Source organism: Girardinichthys multiradiatus, chromosome 14 (genome assembly GCF_021462225.1).
Source record: "Girardinichthys multiradiatus isolate DD_20200921_A chromosome 14, DD_fGirMul_XY1, whole genome shotgun sequence".
NCBI lineage: Eukaryota > Metazoa > Chordata > Actinopteri > Cyprinodontiformes > Goodeidae > Girardinichthys > Girardinichthys multiradiatus.
The window spans coordinates 7,812,523-7,830,380 of record NC_061807.1 but is presented as its reverse complement, the minus strand read 5'-3'; the positions used below and the strand labels follow the sequence as shown (position 1 = coordinate 7,830,380).

Genomic DNA, 17,858 nt, shown 5'->3' with positions numbered 1-17,858 from the left:
ATCCAGTAGCTCTGGTCCAAGTGCGCCCTCCAGTGGAGACCTAAGATTCCAAAACAGATGAACCATCCACACAGAGACGAACACCCCAGGATGGTGCTTATCTCCAATAGTCATTGGGCGAGAGGTGGGGTAGACCCTGGACAGGTCGCCAGTCCATCACAGGCCAACACAGAGACACACATGACAATCAACCATGCACACACTAATCCCTGAAGACTATTTAGAAAGACCAATTTACCTGGAAGTCATGTTTCTGGACAGTGGTAGGAAACTGGAGTGCCTGTAGAGAACCTATGTATGCACTGGGAGAACATCTCCATGCATGCAGAAAGATAAAATAAACTGAGGGTTCTGGTTTCCACACATGTTGGGGTTTCATAGTTCTACATCTTTACATAGTATCGGTACATTTAGAGAGGAACTAGAATGATTCAGTCCTTGCTTGCTTTTAACTGCATTTGTGACTAAAATGTATGGCAGGATTCATTTAATAAACTCTTATTTTTTATTTTCAACTAAAACCTAATTTAACAGTTAATGAATGGGCAGATGGACAGTAAAAATAAATCTAAAGCAACCATAAAATGAGACGAATGTTTCTGTTTATATTTTTTCAATAATAAGATTTTAATAACAAGTCATTTGTTGTCATTTCATGTGTATCAAAACATAACTATGTTGTTATGAAGATGTTGAGTCGGTTATTTCCCTCCAGATATCAGGAGCACCACCTGTTACATTTCCTGACTCCCAGCAGCAGGGGGAGCTGTAGCAATAAGACGTTCATTATTAAATGTCTTGTTATTGATAACCAGTCATCGTTTAAACTTTGTAAATCTTGCTAATATGTGACGTGTTTCTGAATACGGTGAAGCTCTGCTGTTTACGACAGTCAACTACGATAAAAATATAAATTTTAAAAACTCTCCTGAAGACGTTTTTCCTCCAGAAATGATACATTTCCTTCTTATCACTTCCGCTTCCTGTGGAGCTCCAACTGTAGGCAGACCGTCTCGTCTAAATATGGTCAAGGCGTCGTTACGTCAGCGCTGATGACGTTTGACTTCCAAGAAATATGGGATGTAGAAGTCATTATTTTTACAGTTTTAATGCAGAACCCCGTGATTTGAAGCACACAATAAAACTGATATTCTGAAATGGACGGGTTCAGAGTTTGGGTTCAGATTTTCTCTCAGCGTTTTATTTGTTCTCGGAACATCTGAGTTCGGTCAGAAATCCACGGATCCTGCGAAGGGACAAATAGTCTTTGCGTTATCTCGCAATACTTTTAGGGATAGTTTCCAAACCAGACAACTGCAAAAATGGAACAAACACTTCACCCGTTTTTGAGATTTATTGAGTTTTATTTTGAAATCGGCCTTAAATAAAATGATCTTCAATCAGACGTAAAGACAGTTTTTATCCACAAGCTGTCAAACTACTGAACTCTGGACCATAAAACTGCATGAAACCACATCTGTGACACTTTATTAGCTTATTACTGCTGCATGATGTGTACTTTATTTTATTTTTATAGTGAGTTGAACGGTTCTTCTAACCATTTAATCGCATCGTTGACTGCATGTTAACCTGCAGATGACAAATAATCCATATCATGTTGTTTGTTTTGTGAGCAGTTTGTCATCTGTGCTGCTGTTCCAAAATACACAGTTTTCTCAAGATAATTAAATACTTTCGCGAGCGAACGCAAAAGTATTACGTGTGTCCTCTATGTCCCTTGGCGGGCTCCGTAGAAAACAACTGGGTCACGCCCAGATAACGGTTTTCATCAATAAGGAAATGAAAGCAAAGAAAATGGCAGCATGGAGCTCAGCGGATCTCTGGTGGATTCTGTTCTCTGTCAGCTTCTTCTTTACTTCTACTGGTAAGTTTTTATTCTGGACTTAAACCGAACCGAGTCCGGTTCCTAGGAACAAGTTACCAGAACTTCCAAACCCATCCTCAGATCCGTGTGTTTGGGGGTGGAGTGACGTCAGTCCGTATCCAGAGATATGAAAGTATACCTGGGTAAAAGTACCGATACTTTCTAAGAACTTTCAAGTCCAACTCTGTCTCACAGGAAAGGAAACAAGGTTTCATGTTTATAAATCATCATAACTTCGATGATTTATCGTGTTTACAGTAACTTCCTGTATCTTTCTGAAGGATGGAGGTGTCTGAGGTACCGCACCCTGTTGGCGGACAGACGCCTCGGATCTTTTCTCCAGAACCATCATCTCTGCCTACAATGTCTCTCAATGACTCTCAAACTGCTCTTTACTCTCAACACTTTTATTCTAAATAAGGCAGAGGAATGATTTCAGAGATCAGCGCTGAGGCTCTCATCATTTAACCCGCTGGTGATTGAAGTGACAAACAGAAGGTCACATGGTTTTCATGTCTGGTAGTCCCTGCATGGGATGTACCCTCAGTGTTTATCAGTAGACTATGTGTCACCATTCTGGAGTCTATCTGATAGAGAGTAAAAGCAGGTGTCCAACCCTGAATCTAAGTGTTGGTGCTGCAATCTAATCACTCCTGTTACAGGATGTAACCTCTGCACCATAACTGCAAAATCTGAAATGGCGGGACGTGTTTTTTCTGTCTTGCTGCTTAAAAAATATGTTAGAACTGCAACAAGCAATTGTTTTGAGGAGAAGAAAGTGTAGGAATGGAAGGAGGCTTTAACACCAGACTCTCGCTGCAGCAGAAATGTAATTTCAATGTTATGGTCTACTGACTGCCCAGAATCACCCTGAAGCTGGTGGCAACTTGCAATGTTAAGCCTGGAAAACCATAAGAAATATATTGTTAGCTTACTGTCTAAAGTTTATGCAGTTCTTATTCTGATTTGATGGTTTTGATTGGTTTTTGCTCAAAACGTCACCTGCAGCAGTGAATTGTGGGTAATATACTTCAACAAAGTCTACTAAGATGCGTGCTAGCCCAAGTGAGGATTGAGGGCACAAAGGGGGCGGGGCAGGAGGTCCTCTACCTCCATCATCTAAACACTTTAAATCAACTGACAAAAATATTTTCTTTCATTTTTATTTAACATTTAATTGAGTTTTGGTTTTTTAACTAATCAATTATTCATCTGCCCATGAAATCATCTGCTGAACAGAATAGTTCAATCTAATTTAAGCACCAATATTAAACGCACTTTGAATGGCTCAGTCTAGCTGGGTCAGAACATCTTGGTAGAACAGTTCTGCTCTCCTTGTTGTGCTTGAGGGAGGTAGGGTTGTTTGCTGAACCTTTTCCTTAAGTTGTTGTTCTTCTTTTCCATCTAAACGTGTTTCTGCCACAGCTTCCATGATCATTTCCCAGTCAGTCAAAGGCTTTATATGTTTAAACATTTTACATATTTGTAATGAAGCCATCTTCTTTTACTCTTCTTCTTCTGGTATTATTTTTTGGTGGTTGGCAAATAAGTTTGAGCTGTGCATTACCGCCACCGACTGGTATGGAGTGTAGTTATCTTCTTTTACTCACCTGCGCTCCACCAGGTCATTGTACTGGGAGCTCCCAAGCTGGTAACTTAGCTTCTTCTTCTTTGTTGTCTTCTGGTGGTTGGCATCCAATGATGTGGTCCATTACTGCCACCAGCTGGCTTGGAGTGTGGACCAGAATGTCTCTGACCCACATAGCTGCCCATCATGCCTGTTCAAAAGTCAGCCGAGGCAGCTGGGAAGAACAAAATGTTTATATCTACTTAGTAAATGAGAAAATGTTTCGCGGTCCTCAAAAAATGCTCTCGGGGTCCAGATCTGGAGTCCGGTGTTTGGGGACCCTTGGCCTAGAGTATATAATGATGTGTTTTCCTTTGTTCGGGGTTCCACCTTCTTCATCCACGTTAGCAGTAGGATTGGGCCCCGGTTGTTCTGATTTTCTACATAAAATATCTCAAATGTAACTACAGAGTTGTAGCGTGTCATCCATAGTTTAAAGGTTAAATTGAATCTCTTTGCCTGGAAAAAGGGACTAGAGTAACCAAAGCGCAGCGGTTCCAGGTCAATGAGCCTGAACATGACTACACTCCCCGGCCACTTTATTAAGTACACCTTTCTAGTACCGGGTTAGCCTGAACATGACTATATACTATGGAGGTTTCTTTGCTAAACAAGCGCTAGACCTCAGCACTGAAGTCGCAGGCTGAGAAAACACTAAAGTTAGTGGAAGATGGAGATTCTGACCAGGTGCCTCCTAGACTAAAATGAATTGGTTAGTTTCTTTTGTTAATCTGACTGGTGGCACCTTGTCCTCCCAGATGTACATAGAAAGTTCTCCTGACTGTGCCAGTGTCCACTGAATCAGCAGAGCGGACCTTCAGCATGCTGAGGGACCTTAAAATGTGTCTATGTAACATGTTGAAGACCAGGCTCACTGCTCTGGCCCTGATGAACATTCACCCTAAAATCAACATCAGCAGTGAGGAGGTGCTCAGGTAGTTTGATGCGACACACAAGAGAGTTTACTTAGAATAGAAAGGCTTGGTTTTCCTTATTTATTATTTAGTGTCATTAGAAACAAATAGGCTATGTAGGCTTGTGTGTGTTGATTGTGTGTGTGTGTGTGTGTGTGTTGATTGTGTGTGTGTGTGTGTGTGTGTGTGTGTGTGTGTGTGTTGATTGTGTGTGTTGATTGTGTGTGTGTGTGTGTGTGTTGATTGTGTGTGTGTGCTTTGGGTCGTATAAGGGTCAGATCAGGGGACATGACAGGAATCATTTTAATGTAGTGAGGAGTTGTTAATAACTGAAGTTATATAGTTCCTGTTGTTTTGAATTCATAACTTAACACATTAAGGACTAACAACACCTGCCAAAACTACCTGTGAAACCTACGGGTGATTTTAGGAAGAATCCCCAAAGTCTGAAGTTTTCCTGGAAATTCAACACAAAAAAAAAAAATGCCTAAATGATTGATTTGTCGTCTCTGTAGCAAATACAAACCAAATCCGAAGTTTACTTCAAAATGACCCATAAGATTTCCCGTCTTCACTGGGATAAAGAAATACGTATGAATATAAAGGGTATAGAGAAGTTTCGATGCTCAGTAGTTGTTCATCTCCATGTGACGGAGCGCCCCCTACAGATGTCGACGTCTTCATTGTGCTGGTTGAGGGTTGCTGCTGCTGCTGCTGCTGCTGCAGTGAAGAAGGTAGTCGCTTTAGGTAACTTTCTACTTTCTTCTTTCTTTGTTTTCAGCATCACTGGGGTACCTTCTTTTCATCTTCTTCTCTGCTCTTCTCTGCTCTCTTCTTCTCGTCTCGCCTCTTCGCACTTTTGTTTTCATATGTTGTGCTGCTGTCTTCCTGGATGCTTTCTGCACATGTGCAGTAAGATGGACTGATCCAATATAGCGGAGACTGAAGGGGGGTCCCGAGACACACATAATACAATTATCATTCAGATGGCATTTTAGCGAAAGGATTTTAATCAAAATCATAATTAATGTGTGCAAACATGTAATAACTGTATTAACCATACAAACCGGATTCCAAAAAAAGTAGGAAACCCAAACAAATTGTGAATAAAAACTAAATGTAATGATGTGGAGGTGCCAACATCAAATACGTTATTCAGAATAGAACACAAATCACAGATCAAAAGTTTAAACTGAGAGAATGTATCATTTTAAGGGAAAAATATGTTGTTTCAAACTTACATTGCGTCAACAAATCCCAAAAAAGTTGGGACAAGTAGCAATAAGTGGCTGGAAAAAGGAAATTGAACATATAACGAACAGCTAGAAGACCAATGAACACTAATTAGGTCAATTGACAACATGATTGGGTATAAAAAAAGCTTCTCAGAGTGTCAGTGTCTCTCTGAAGCCAAGATGGTAAGAGGATCACCAATGCCACCATTGTTGCGCAGAAAGATAGTGCAGCAATACCAGAATGGTGTTACCCAGCGTAAAATAGCAAAGACTTTCAAGTTATCATCATCAACCGTGCATAACATCATCAAAAGATTCAGAGAATCTAGAACAATCGCTGTGCGTAAGGGTCAAGACCGTAAAACTCTACTGGATTCTCGTGATCTCCGGGCCCTTAAACGTCACTGCACCTCAAACAGGAATGCCACTGTCAAGGAAATAACAGAATGGGCTCAGGAATACTTCCAGAAAGTATTGTCAGTGATCACAATCCACCATGCCATCCGCCGTTGCCAGCTGAAACTCTACAGTGCAATGAGGAAGCCATTTCTAAGCAAGCTCAGACGTTATCACTGGGCCAGGGGTCTTTTAAAATGGAATGTGGCAAAAAGGAAGACTGTTCTGTGGTCAGATGAGTCACGATGTGAAGTTCTTTATGGACCACTGGGACGCCATGTCATCCGGACCAGAGAAGACAAGGATAACCCAAGTTGTTATCAACGTTCCGTTCAGAAGCCTGCATCTCTGATGGTATGGGGTTGCATGAGTGCTTGTGGCATGGACAGCTTGCATGTCTGGAAAGGCACCATTAATGTAGAGAACTATGTTCAGGTTCTAGAACAACATATGCTCCCATCTAGACGTCATGTCTTTCAGGGAAGACCCTGCATTTTTCAACAAGATAATGCCAGACCACATTCTGCAGCAATCACAACATCATGGCTACGTAGGAGAAGGATCCGGGTACTGAAATGGCCAGCCTGCAGTCCAGATCTTTCACCTCTAGAGAACATTTTGCGCATCATAAAGAGGAAGGTGTGACAAAGAAGGCCCAAGACGATTGAACAGTTAGAGGCCTGTATTAGACATGAATGGGAGAACATTTCTATTTCTAAACTTGAGAAACTGGTCTCCTCTGTCCCCAGACGTCTGTCGAGTGTTGTAAGAAGAAGGGGGGGATGCCACACAGTGGTAAAAATGACCTTGTCCCAACTTTTTTGGGATTTGTTGACGCCATGTAAATTTGAAACAACATATTTTTTCCTTAAAATGATACATTCTCTCAGTTTAAACTTTTGATATGTGATTTGTGTTCTATTCTGAATAAAATATTAGATGTTAGCACCTCCACATCATTACATTCAGTTTTTATTCACAATTTGTTTAGTGTCCCAACTTTTTTGGAATCTAGTTTGTACATTATGAGGGGTTTTAGGAACTTGGGGACCTAGGCAACTGCCTAGTTTTACCTAATGGTAAGTCCGCCCCCAGGTCAGATTCACCACGCGCCTCGTGCTCCTATGGCCTTTTTGTGTGAGTCTAAGGCATATTTACCTGTTCTAATCCATAAATAATGGGAGGAGCTGTGTTTTACACACAATCTCATTGTGGATCCCACTGGTGATGTAAACAATATCTGATGGCGTTGACATTTTAACGAATCAGTTCATTGCGAGGAGAGAAACAACCAGCAGATCCCTGATCTTTGACAGAAGTACCTGATCCTACCAGTCTGCTCCTATCACACCCTGTTTAACAATAATGTTTGGTTGACATTCATCTCACTGTACTTGTTATTTCTGGACAATAAAACATCAGTCATCTTTAACAGGCAGTTAATTATCAATTTAAACAGATAACAGCATTTTATTACACATAAACAAAGACTCACTTTATTTAGTTAACTGCTGGATTTTCTTTGTCTTTTTTATGGTTTATTTAATTTAACTTTAACTATTAGGCCTTAGCTTATGTTTTGATAGTTTCATATTTAAAATGACAAAATATACACTTCTCAAAAAAATAAAGGGAACACTTAAACAGCACAATATAACTCAAAGTAAATCAAACTTCTGTGAAATCAAACTTAGGAAGCAACACTGATTGACAATTAATTTCACATCTTGTTGTTCAAAAGGAAAAGACAACAGGAGGAAATCTTTGGTGATTATCAAGACACTCAATAAAGGAGTGGTTCTGCAGGTGGGGACCACAGACCACTTCTCAGTACCGATGCTTTCTGGCTGATGTTTTGGTCACTTTTGAATGTTGGTGGTCCTTTCACACTCGTGGTAGCATGAGACGGACTCTACAACCCACACAAGTGGCTCAGGTAGTGCAGCTCATCCAGGATGGCACATCAATGCCAGCTGTGGCAAGAAGGTTTGCTGTGTCAGTCAGCGTAGTGTCCAGAGCCTGTAGGCGCTACCAGGAGACAGACCAGTACACCAGGAGACGTGGAGGAGGCCGTAGGAGGGCAACAACCCAGCAGCAGGACCGCTACCTCCACCTTTGTGCAAGGAGGAACAGGAGGAGCACTGCCAGAGCCCTGCAAAATGACCTCCAACAGGCCACAAATGTGCATGTGTCTGCACAAACGGTTAGAAACCGACTCCATGAGGATGGTATGAGGGCCTGATGTCCACAAATGGGGGTTGTGCTCACAGCCCAACACCGTGCAGGATGCTTGGCATTTGCCAGAGAACACCAGGATTGGCAAATTCTCCACTGGTGCCCTGTGGTCTTCACAGATGAAAGCAGGTTCACACTGAGCACATGTGACAGAGTCTGGAGACACCATGGAGAGAGATCTGCTGCCTGCAACATCCTTCAGCATGACCGGTTTGGTAGTGGGTCAGTAATGGTGTGGGGTGGGATTTCTTTCCATGTGCTCTCCATTAGGTACCGAGATGAGATCCTCAGACCCCTTGTGAGACCATATGCTGGTGCGGTTGGCCCTGGGATCCTCCTAATGCAGGACAATGCTAGACCATGTTGAGGTAAAATAATTCCACCAGATATCATAATACAGCCTCAACACCCCAGTCCGGATGTCGTGAGAAAGAACAGATGAAGAGCAGGAAATTAAGATTAACACAAGTTTAGTTTGGTAAATGATAAGTCCAATGATTTCCAATGCAAAAATTGATTACAAGAAGAATAATACAAAGAAAGAAAGATTTACCAAAGGCCTTTGGGAGAGACTCAGATCAGCAAAGCAAGGCCGTATCACGAGTGGTCTGCCTTACCATAAATGTTAAAACGTCTTATACCTTTTACTTCAAAGCTTACTGACTGACCCTCCCCTCCAAGAATTATTACGAAGTCTGTGTCAGTGCTGTAAATTAGACAACCCCCATGTAGTACTTTATTATCTATACCATGCCCAACAGCCGACATTTATTGCTTTACTGTCCATGCAGCCTGGCATTTATGGCTTACAGCTGCTGGGAACATCCTAACCTGAGGTTCACCCTTGCTCCAGCCTGAAGCTTGCTGTGACCTGTGACTTCTCTCCCCAAAGCTCACACATGTTAAATCTCAGTGTTATGTTCACACATGCAGACTGAACACATTTATGAAACTAAATAATTTTAATTCTCAACAACCTCATGTGGCTGGAGTGTGTCAGCAGTTCCTGCAAGATGAAGACATTGAAGCTATGGACTGGCCCGACCGTTCTCCAGACTTGAATCCAATTGAGAACATCTGGAACATCATGTCTCGCTCCATCCACCAACGTCACGTTGCACCACAGACTGTCCAGGAGTTGGATGCTTTAGTCCAGGTCTGGGAGGAGATCCCTCAGGAGACCATCCACCGTCTCATCAGGAGCATGTCCAGGTGTTGTAGGGAGGTCATACAGACACGTGGAGGTCACACACAATACTGAGCCTCATTTTGACTTGTTTTAAGGACATTACATCAAAGTTGGATCAGCTTCTAGTGTGTTTTTCAATTTAATTTTGTGTGTAACTCCAAATCCAGGCCTCCATTGGTTAATAAATTTAATTTCCATTAATGATTTTTGTGTAATTTTGGTGTCAGAACATTCAACTTTGTACAGAACAAAGTATTCAAAGAGAATATTTCATTCATTCAGATCTAGGATGTGTTATTTGAATGTTCCCTTTATTTTTTTGAGCAGTGTAGATTTAAAGATAGGTGTTTAACAACTTGTAGTTACTCTTACTTGACAGCAGATATCAGGAAAAGATTGTAATCCCACATCTAAAATTTTTAACAAGAATTTAAATCTCACTCTGCATGTTCCAAGTCCACTTTTAAACATCTATGCTTCTCTCTTTCTTGTTAGAATCATCAGTGAATAATTTTAACATCTTAAATGTCCACAAATACAAAGAACAGCCATTTAAAGTAAACATGTCCAACTGTTCAGGGTTTCAGTACTTTTTGCTCAGCTTGCTGTTCTCTAACAAGGAACTTGTAAGAGTTGATGATTATTGATTAATTAATATTTATAAAGAATTATAATTTAAAAACATAATTCTAAAAAAATTAATTTCTTAACCAAAAATCATTACTTACGAATAAAAATCAGAGATGTCCTCTGGTGTTGTAATTATGGCTCAAGGCCCTTGATAATTACAATTATTAAATTCTCAGTAATAATTGATAACTATTACTAGATGTCACCGTTTAATCAACCGCTTCACTGAAGGTGGGGAACTTTGACCTTATTTTGACAGACAAATCACTCTCGCTTAAAATAAACACAAACACTTTCTCTTTATCTACGTGAATATTTATTAAATCAACAGCCCTGATATACTTCGATATTCTGATTCAATAATCTTCACCTAATCAAGCATGCAAAGTTCTACACAAAAAGAGGTAAAATAATAACTAAACAAGATAAAACAACATTGAGTGTGTATGAAAGTAAAAACCAGCAGTTAATGCAAAACAAGAGAAAATATGGTGCTGGGCGAAGCTTTGGGAGCGGCCTCCACCAGGTTGCAGTCATAAAACCAAGTTGGAGCTCCTCAGTGAAACACAAAGGGTCATAAAACTTTTAGGCAGCAACCAGTGAAAAACATGAAGAGTGAAGACAAAGGAATAGTGAATATTCCACCATGAGGTTCTAGCAGTCCAACTTTAAGTTCACCTGAGTCTGGATTTGGTGTTGTCTTCTCTGAAGCAGGGGGAGATGGGGGAGTTAGTTACGCGTCTGTAACTAACTCAAAGATGGCCGGCCTCCCTCCTTTGGCAAAGGGGACAATTTTACGGACCGTCAGCAGTCGACTAGAGCAGAAACAAAGAGGAAAATTTCGTCTCCTTGGAAAACCTCCGTGTGTTTTTCTTGGGTTGCGTGTTAAATTCACGCTTTCGATCGGTAAAGTAAAACTTGCTGGTCTTCCTATCCCGGCAAGCCTTTCAGCTCATTCAGCTTCTGATGAGTTTGGCCAGTGAGTAGAATGAATGAAAACCCACGTGTGAGTTTCTTTTCCTGATGATGTGCGCCTCTGTTGTTGGTAACCGTGTCTCTGTTTCCAGAGGGAGAAAAAGTAATGGTGAAGCATCTCCGGTGTTCTTATATAGCCCACTATGACATCAGAGCTGCGACGCCCCTTCCTGTTAGCTGCAATTCATGCTAGGAGTTGTAGTAGCAGACGATACTGGGGTTTATAGTAACAGACGACACTGGGAGGTATAGTAGCGAACAAATGGTCCAACACTGTTCTCTAACAAGGAGCTTATGGCAAAATTTACACCAGGTGTTTGATTCATGAATGGACCACTACATTCCCTGGTTCAATCAGAGCTGACATCTAAGCAGTCCTCCTCATCATGCTGTTCACATCTTGACGTCATTGGACCAAGAAGACACCTAACATCCGATCAACAGAACCTCACCATAAACATGATGCTCTCAGAGGGAAGTGTCCACTGAGCTTAGAGTGTCCGTCTGTCATCAGCAGGTTGCATCAGAGAGACTTGAAGAGTCACAGATAGACATAGAAGTGGACGTTCTTTGGCCACATCCCACACTGATGACCTCTTCATTGTGAACAGAACCCTGCAGAACCGGATGATGAATGCCACTCAACTCCAGCCTTATTTTAAGGGAGGTAGGAGGCACCCAAGTGTCACATCAGACCATTAGAAATCGTTTCCATTAGTGTGGTCTATGTGCTAAATGACCTGCAAGAGTACCTGACCACACCACCAGGTACAGGCATCATCGTCCTCCATGGACCAGGGAGCATTTATGCTGGATGAGGGACTAGTGTGTTGGAATTATAATTATCGATTAATTAATATTTATCAAGAATTATAATTAACAATCATAATTTGACTAAATTAATTTCTTAACCAAAATCCTCATTTATGAATCGAGACCAGAGATGTCTTCTGGTGTTGTAATTGTGGCTCAACGCCTTTGATAATTATAAACGTTAAATACTCAGTAATAATTAATAACTATTACCAGAGATGTCACTGTTTAATCAACCGTTTCTACCAAATCGTGGGGAACTTATAACCTTATTTTGACTGACAAATCACTTTTGCACAAAATAAACACAAAACACCTTCTCTTATCTATGTGAATATTTATTAAATCACAGCCTGATACAATCCGCTCTTCCGATTTAATAATATTCACCTACTCAAACATGCAAAGTTCTACACAAAAAGGGTAAAATATCTAACTAAACAAAATAAAGCAAAACAGCAGTGGGTGTGAATGGAATCAACCAGCAGTTATGGCCAAAGTGATAATATGACAAGGGAATATGGTGTTGAACGAAGCTTTGGGAGAGCAGCCTGCCAGAAATTGTAGCTCAGTGAAATGCACCGTCGTAAAACATCCCCTAACTCTGGGCGGGGGTGAGCACACAAAGAGTTATAAAACTTTTGGCGGCAAGCTAGTAAGCAGTAAAGTTGAAGACAAAGAAAATGGTTGATTTTCCCCATGAGGTTATTATAACAGTTCAGTTTCACAGCGCACCTGCGCGCAGGTGTTTGCACGGTAAAGACACACTTGCAAGACACGGCGGTCTCCGAAAGTACCAGCAAGTTTCAAAACAATGGCATGCACATACAATTCAGAACACATTAGACTCTAAATGGAGACTCTAATCGCCCTAAAATTTCCTACTCTATCCTGCCCACGCTGTCTTTAATAACGAAATAAAGGAAAAATAAAAAAGATGGGTTTTACTTTGTTGAAGTCTTCCTTCTGAGCAGAGGGAGAGAGGAGGAAGGGGAAAGGTGGAAGTTAATGTGCGTCCACTGTTAACTTCGAGAAGAGCAGTCAATCTTCGTCCTTTGTCCTCCTTGGTAAAAAGAAAAAATATGATCTGACCGTCAGCAGTCGACTAGGACCAAGCAAGGAGGGAAAGTTGCGTCTCCTTGAAACTCCGTGGTTTTGGTTAAGTGTTAAACTCACGTCTTCGATCGGCAAAGTGAAATTCCTGGCCTTCTCATTCCAGAAACCTCGTTCATGAATTTTTCGTTGGCCAACGAAGGAGAATAAATGAAATCCACTTGGGACTCTTCTCCAGAAGTGATGCGCTTCAGTTGCTGGTCCAGTCTCCAGCTGATAAAGCAAATGGTGGGTCCTCTCATCCTCTGTTATATAGTTGACGGTGGCCTCAGGGCTGCGACGTCCCCATCTCATCAGCCGCAGTGGCTGCTGGGTTTTGTAGGACAGACTATCCTGCGGTACAAAATGGCCGATGACGTTGGAAAGGCATAGTGGCGTCCAGCAACGTGCAAATGGTCCAATATTCAGCAAACAAGTGGTCCAACAAGTGGACCTCAGTTCTGTTCTCTGATGAAAGATGATTCAGATTGAGCAGAAATGATCCCCGCCAAAGATGTTGGAGACATCAAGGAGCTCACTATGCATCAGCTACTGTTGTCATCAGACCAGCTTTTGGTGGTGGAGATGTTACAATGAGGGCAAGTGGGTCTAGTCAATACAGAACCGCCCTACACTCTGATTGGTACATTGACAAGTTCATACTACCTGATTAACATCCTTGATCCAGTCATTGTTGCCCTGCTTGAACAACACATGACTACTTTCATCCTCATGGACAACAATGCTGCAGCTCATCCAGGTTTCATCATTAAGGAACAGCTGCTGGAGACTGGAGTACCTGAATGGAGTAGCCTGCGCTTTCTTCAGAGCTGAACCCCGTAGAAAACCTGGAGGATCATCTGAGTTGCCGTCTGGAGGCTCGTAACTCTGTACCCCAGAACCTCAATGACCTCCTTCAAGAAGAGTGGGATGCCAAGCCTCAGCTGACAATAAGTCCAGTCGTGAACAGCCAGAGACGTTGTTGTCAAGCTGTAATTGATGCTCCAGGTCACATGAAACGTTACTGAGACATTTATGTGTTGTGTTGTGGTCTATCCACCACTGTATTAGCTTTTGGTTCAATAAATTGTCTGACATAAGGAAATCACCTCTGAATGCTTCTACTTTAATGTCCTACTTTCATGATATATTATCACTGTAGCGTGAAGCTTTTAAGTTTTCCGTAAATATTACCTGAAAGCCAAAGATTTTGTGAGGAGAGTAATGTCAGATTTAAACACTTATCACTGATCTGTGATAACGCTCCTTTGTGCACCTAGGATGCAGCAGTCTGTCTCTGAAGGAGCTCTCCAGTTCTGCTACAGCTTCATGCATGAGGAACTACAGAACTGGAGAGCTCCTTTGGCCTTAACTCCAAAATGGGTATTCATGTCTCTCTGGTGCTGCTGTAGAAGTGCAGAGGTCCACTTTGACCTCTAACCTTTCTGCCCTGGTTTGTTTCTTCTCCTGCAGATCAGACAAACATCACAGCAGAACCTGGACAGAACACCATCCTGCCTTGTAGAGCTGCTGACAACAAACCTGTTATTGCTGTAGAGTGGAGGAGAACTGATCTGGGGAAGGAATATGTTCTTCTGTACAGAGATGGTCATATTGATCCAGAAAACCAGCATCCATCTTATAAGAACCGGGTGGATCTGCAGGACAGACAGATGATGGAAGGAAACGTGTCCTTGGTTCTGAAGAACCTCACGACTAATGATACCGGAGCATACGAGTGTCGAGTCCAGAATGAAGGAAGCCGTGAGATAAAACTTCTCAGAACCATCCAGCTAGATGTTCCTCCTCCAGGTGAGTCTGTTTGTCTCTGGATCAGAACAGCTTCCTGGTTGTTGATGAGACTCTCAAACATCTCAGATCAGATCACAGATCATAGTCACACCTGTTTTCTCTGCAGGGAGCAAGGATGGAGGAAGCAAGGATGGAGGAAGCAAGGATGGATCCATTGGACTAATAGTTGGTCTGATCACATTTGCTGCTGTTGTTGCTGCTGGTGTTTTATTTGTGATGTATAGAAGGAAATCTGCTTGCTTTAGGGAGAAGACCCCAGATCCTCCAGCTGATCTGTAGATTTAATCTATTTGCCATAGATCTGTGGACATCATTATGGATGTTGGTGGTTTTCTAATCTATAAATGAACAGCATGAAATAATTTCCTCCTGCTGACTCAGCTACAGCAGATGAGAATGAAATGTCTGTTACCTCTCTAAACGTTAAATGTTCTGCTGGTTCTGATGGATCACAACAGATCGACCTTCTGCTGTCATCAACCATGACTTCATTGTTACTGAATAGCTTCACTGGTGCTATAAGTTATGGACTGAAAGGCTTAGAAAGGTCCATTTTAATTTAAACACATTCATTTTGTTTGGTTGCTTTAAATCTCAGATGATTAATCATCAAAATATGTTTAATAAAAACATTTCAGCACCAAGACGCCAAGAAGAGCTTCATGAAACTGAGCTCTGAGTGACTCTTTGTTTCTGTTTGATGAGAATTTCTTAGATAATCAGATCTCATGTCTTTTCATTCAGTGTTAAATGTCTGATAATCTGAAGGTGAAGGTTGTTTTCTTTCCATTATCATAAATCCATTATTGTCTTCATGTTCATCAGTCATTAAAACCAACACCAGGTCAGGATTCAGTGTCTTGTTGAGACCTGGTGTTAACATGGATCCTGGCTGATCAGGACCTCAGTAGACCAGACCAGAGATGATTCACAGTAAGAGCCGTCCTGAGTGGTCCGATCACACTGATCTGCTCTACAAGGAAATGAAACAATAAATGGATTCATCTCAGTCACTTCTGAGATATTTTGGGAACAAACTCTGAATAAACTCAGCTGTGAAGCTTAGAAGATGTGACTGAAGAGAGGAAACAGAGGAGACATGTTGTTGGGCTGTACTGAGCTCGGTATCAGCTGACAGATTATAAAACAGAACCATAGTGAAACAACTGATGGGTCACATGTCCAACATTACTCTGCATGCTGGACATTTCTACAGGTCGACTTTAATGTGTTTAAACGTCTGAATTTAGCTCTGTGAGGACTTGATCTGATCACTCAGGACGCATGTTAGTGCAGGTGTGGGCGGGGCCTCATTTCAGGTGTTGCAGGAAATATGAAGTACAATCAAATCAATATTTAATGAAGTATTCTGTTTCTTTTTGCTTTTTTATCCTTTGAATTCATATTTATTCAAAGCAAAGCAGCATCTGAGCTTCTGATTTATTTCCATCATCGTGTTTCTGCACCAGTTTGGGCCTTTTTATAAAAGTGTTTTATTCAGATATATGTTCATTAGAGATATGATCTCCTTCTCTGAACAGTGAAGTAATTATGACAAAGTATTAATGCAGCTTTGGTTGTTCCTTGTTAGCAGCTTCTGGCCTTTGCTTCCTGCCTGACTCTCATGTATTGAAGCTAAATGTGTTTTTACTCTGAGCTGACCACCTGTCTGTGGATAATCCTCCTAGGCTGTTTTAGTGAATGTAGAAACTGATCTGGAATCAGCCCAAAGAACAACCTGATCTGCTGTTGAGTATTATTGATGTTCCTGAATCCAGATGTTGACACAAAGGAAGGAAGAGATGTTGGTCTGAAGGTTCCTACCAGATCCATTGAAATATTTAACTTCACTAATAAACAGCTTTAAGCAGCCAGAATAATCTCATCACTTATTTATTATTTTTCTGGTCATTTTAATCAGGATTTCTTGAAATTATATCTTGAATGTCCTAAACTTGAACCATAATGTTCCAGTTTTTCCTGTGTTTCTGTTTGATGTTTCTCCTGAATAAAAGTCAGACTTTATATATACAAGTAAAACGAACGTGTTGATTATTGTAAGAATGTGAGAACCTCCATGATGCATTAAGGAGTGAATTAGCTCCATTTACATTAACATTGGGTCTAATATTAAGCTAATAGAACAACCAGACAGCTAAATAACATTTTTTTTTGGTGCTTCTTTATATCATAGAGCATTAAATTTAGCCTTCTATATAAATTAGGTTGTAAAATGTTTGTGGTCATGTTTGTTTCTGAACTTTGGGCTTTAACATCAAAATTATTCCGACTTTAAAACAAAACTACTGAACTGGTCTAATTCATCAAACAGTAAAACTGTCTCTCCTCAATGATCAGGCTGGTGAAGAATTCTTACAAGAACTCAAATAAATCCCCGTCTAATATCTAATATCTATAAACGTTTGGGGGAAATGTCAGAGAGGTCATTTTATTATTTTAAATATTAATGAATAATAAAACGGCTCCAGTAGAAAGGACATTTTTTTCATTCAGGGCAACAGAGCAAGTGCTTGAGCTCCACTAGGGGTCAATCTGGGCACCTGATGCCACCTGGCATCATTGCAAACACACACATGTCCTCCAGAACCATCACTGGTCCACATCTGCACCAAATTATGTCCAGATTCTAGAATTATTTCTGGGTCTTTATTGTTTCAGTTATTGTATCAAAAATGTTTTATCAGCAGCTACAGGAGATGAGGATTTAGGAACATTTCAGAGCTTTAGATGAACGAGATGAAGACTAAAAAGGGTTTGGGTTCAGGATGAGGTTGTTTATAGAAACTTTGAGGTTTCCACGGTTCTGAATCTTGGATGAACCTTTATGAATCAATCCAGGAAACCATCATTTAGTCTTTGTGCTGTTGTAATACACAGTATAACCACTAGGTGGAAGCACACTTCAACCTGAGAAGTAATGCCACAGAAAAAGTCACATGATCACACATTCAGAGGTTGTGGTTTGGCATATAACAAATAATCTGAAACTAAATGAATGAAACACTTTAGCTAGATTCTATAATGAAAACAAAAC

At 41.0% G+C, this 17,858-nt stretch overlaps 1 protein-coding gene across 1 annotated transcript; it reads left to right on the top strand.

Moving 5' to 3' along the window:
• The first annotated feature begins 1,766 nt into the window (after window positions 1-1,766).
• LOC124880615 (ICOS ligand-like) lies at window positions 1,767-15,087 on the top strand. Its single transcript, XM_047385890.1, has 3 exons — window positions 1,767-1,885; window positions 14,465-14,803; window positions 14,910-15,087. The coding sequence occupies exons 1-3, from the start codon at window positions 1,801-1,803 to the stop codon at window positions 15,080-15,082; spliced, it is 597 nt and encodes a 198-aa protein (XP_047241846.1). The 5' UTR covers window positions 1,767-1,800; the 3' UTR covers window positions 15,083-15,087.
• The last annotated feature ends 2,771 nt before the right edge of the window (window positions 15,088-17,858 follow it).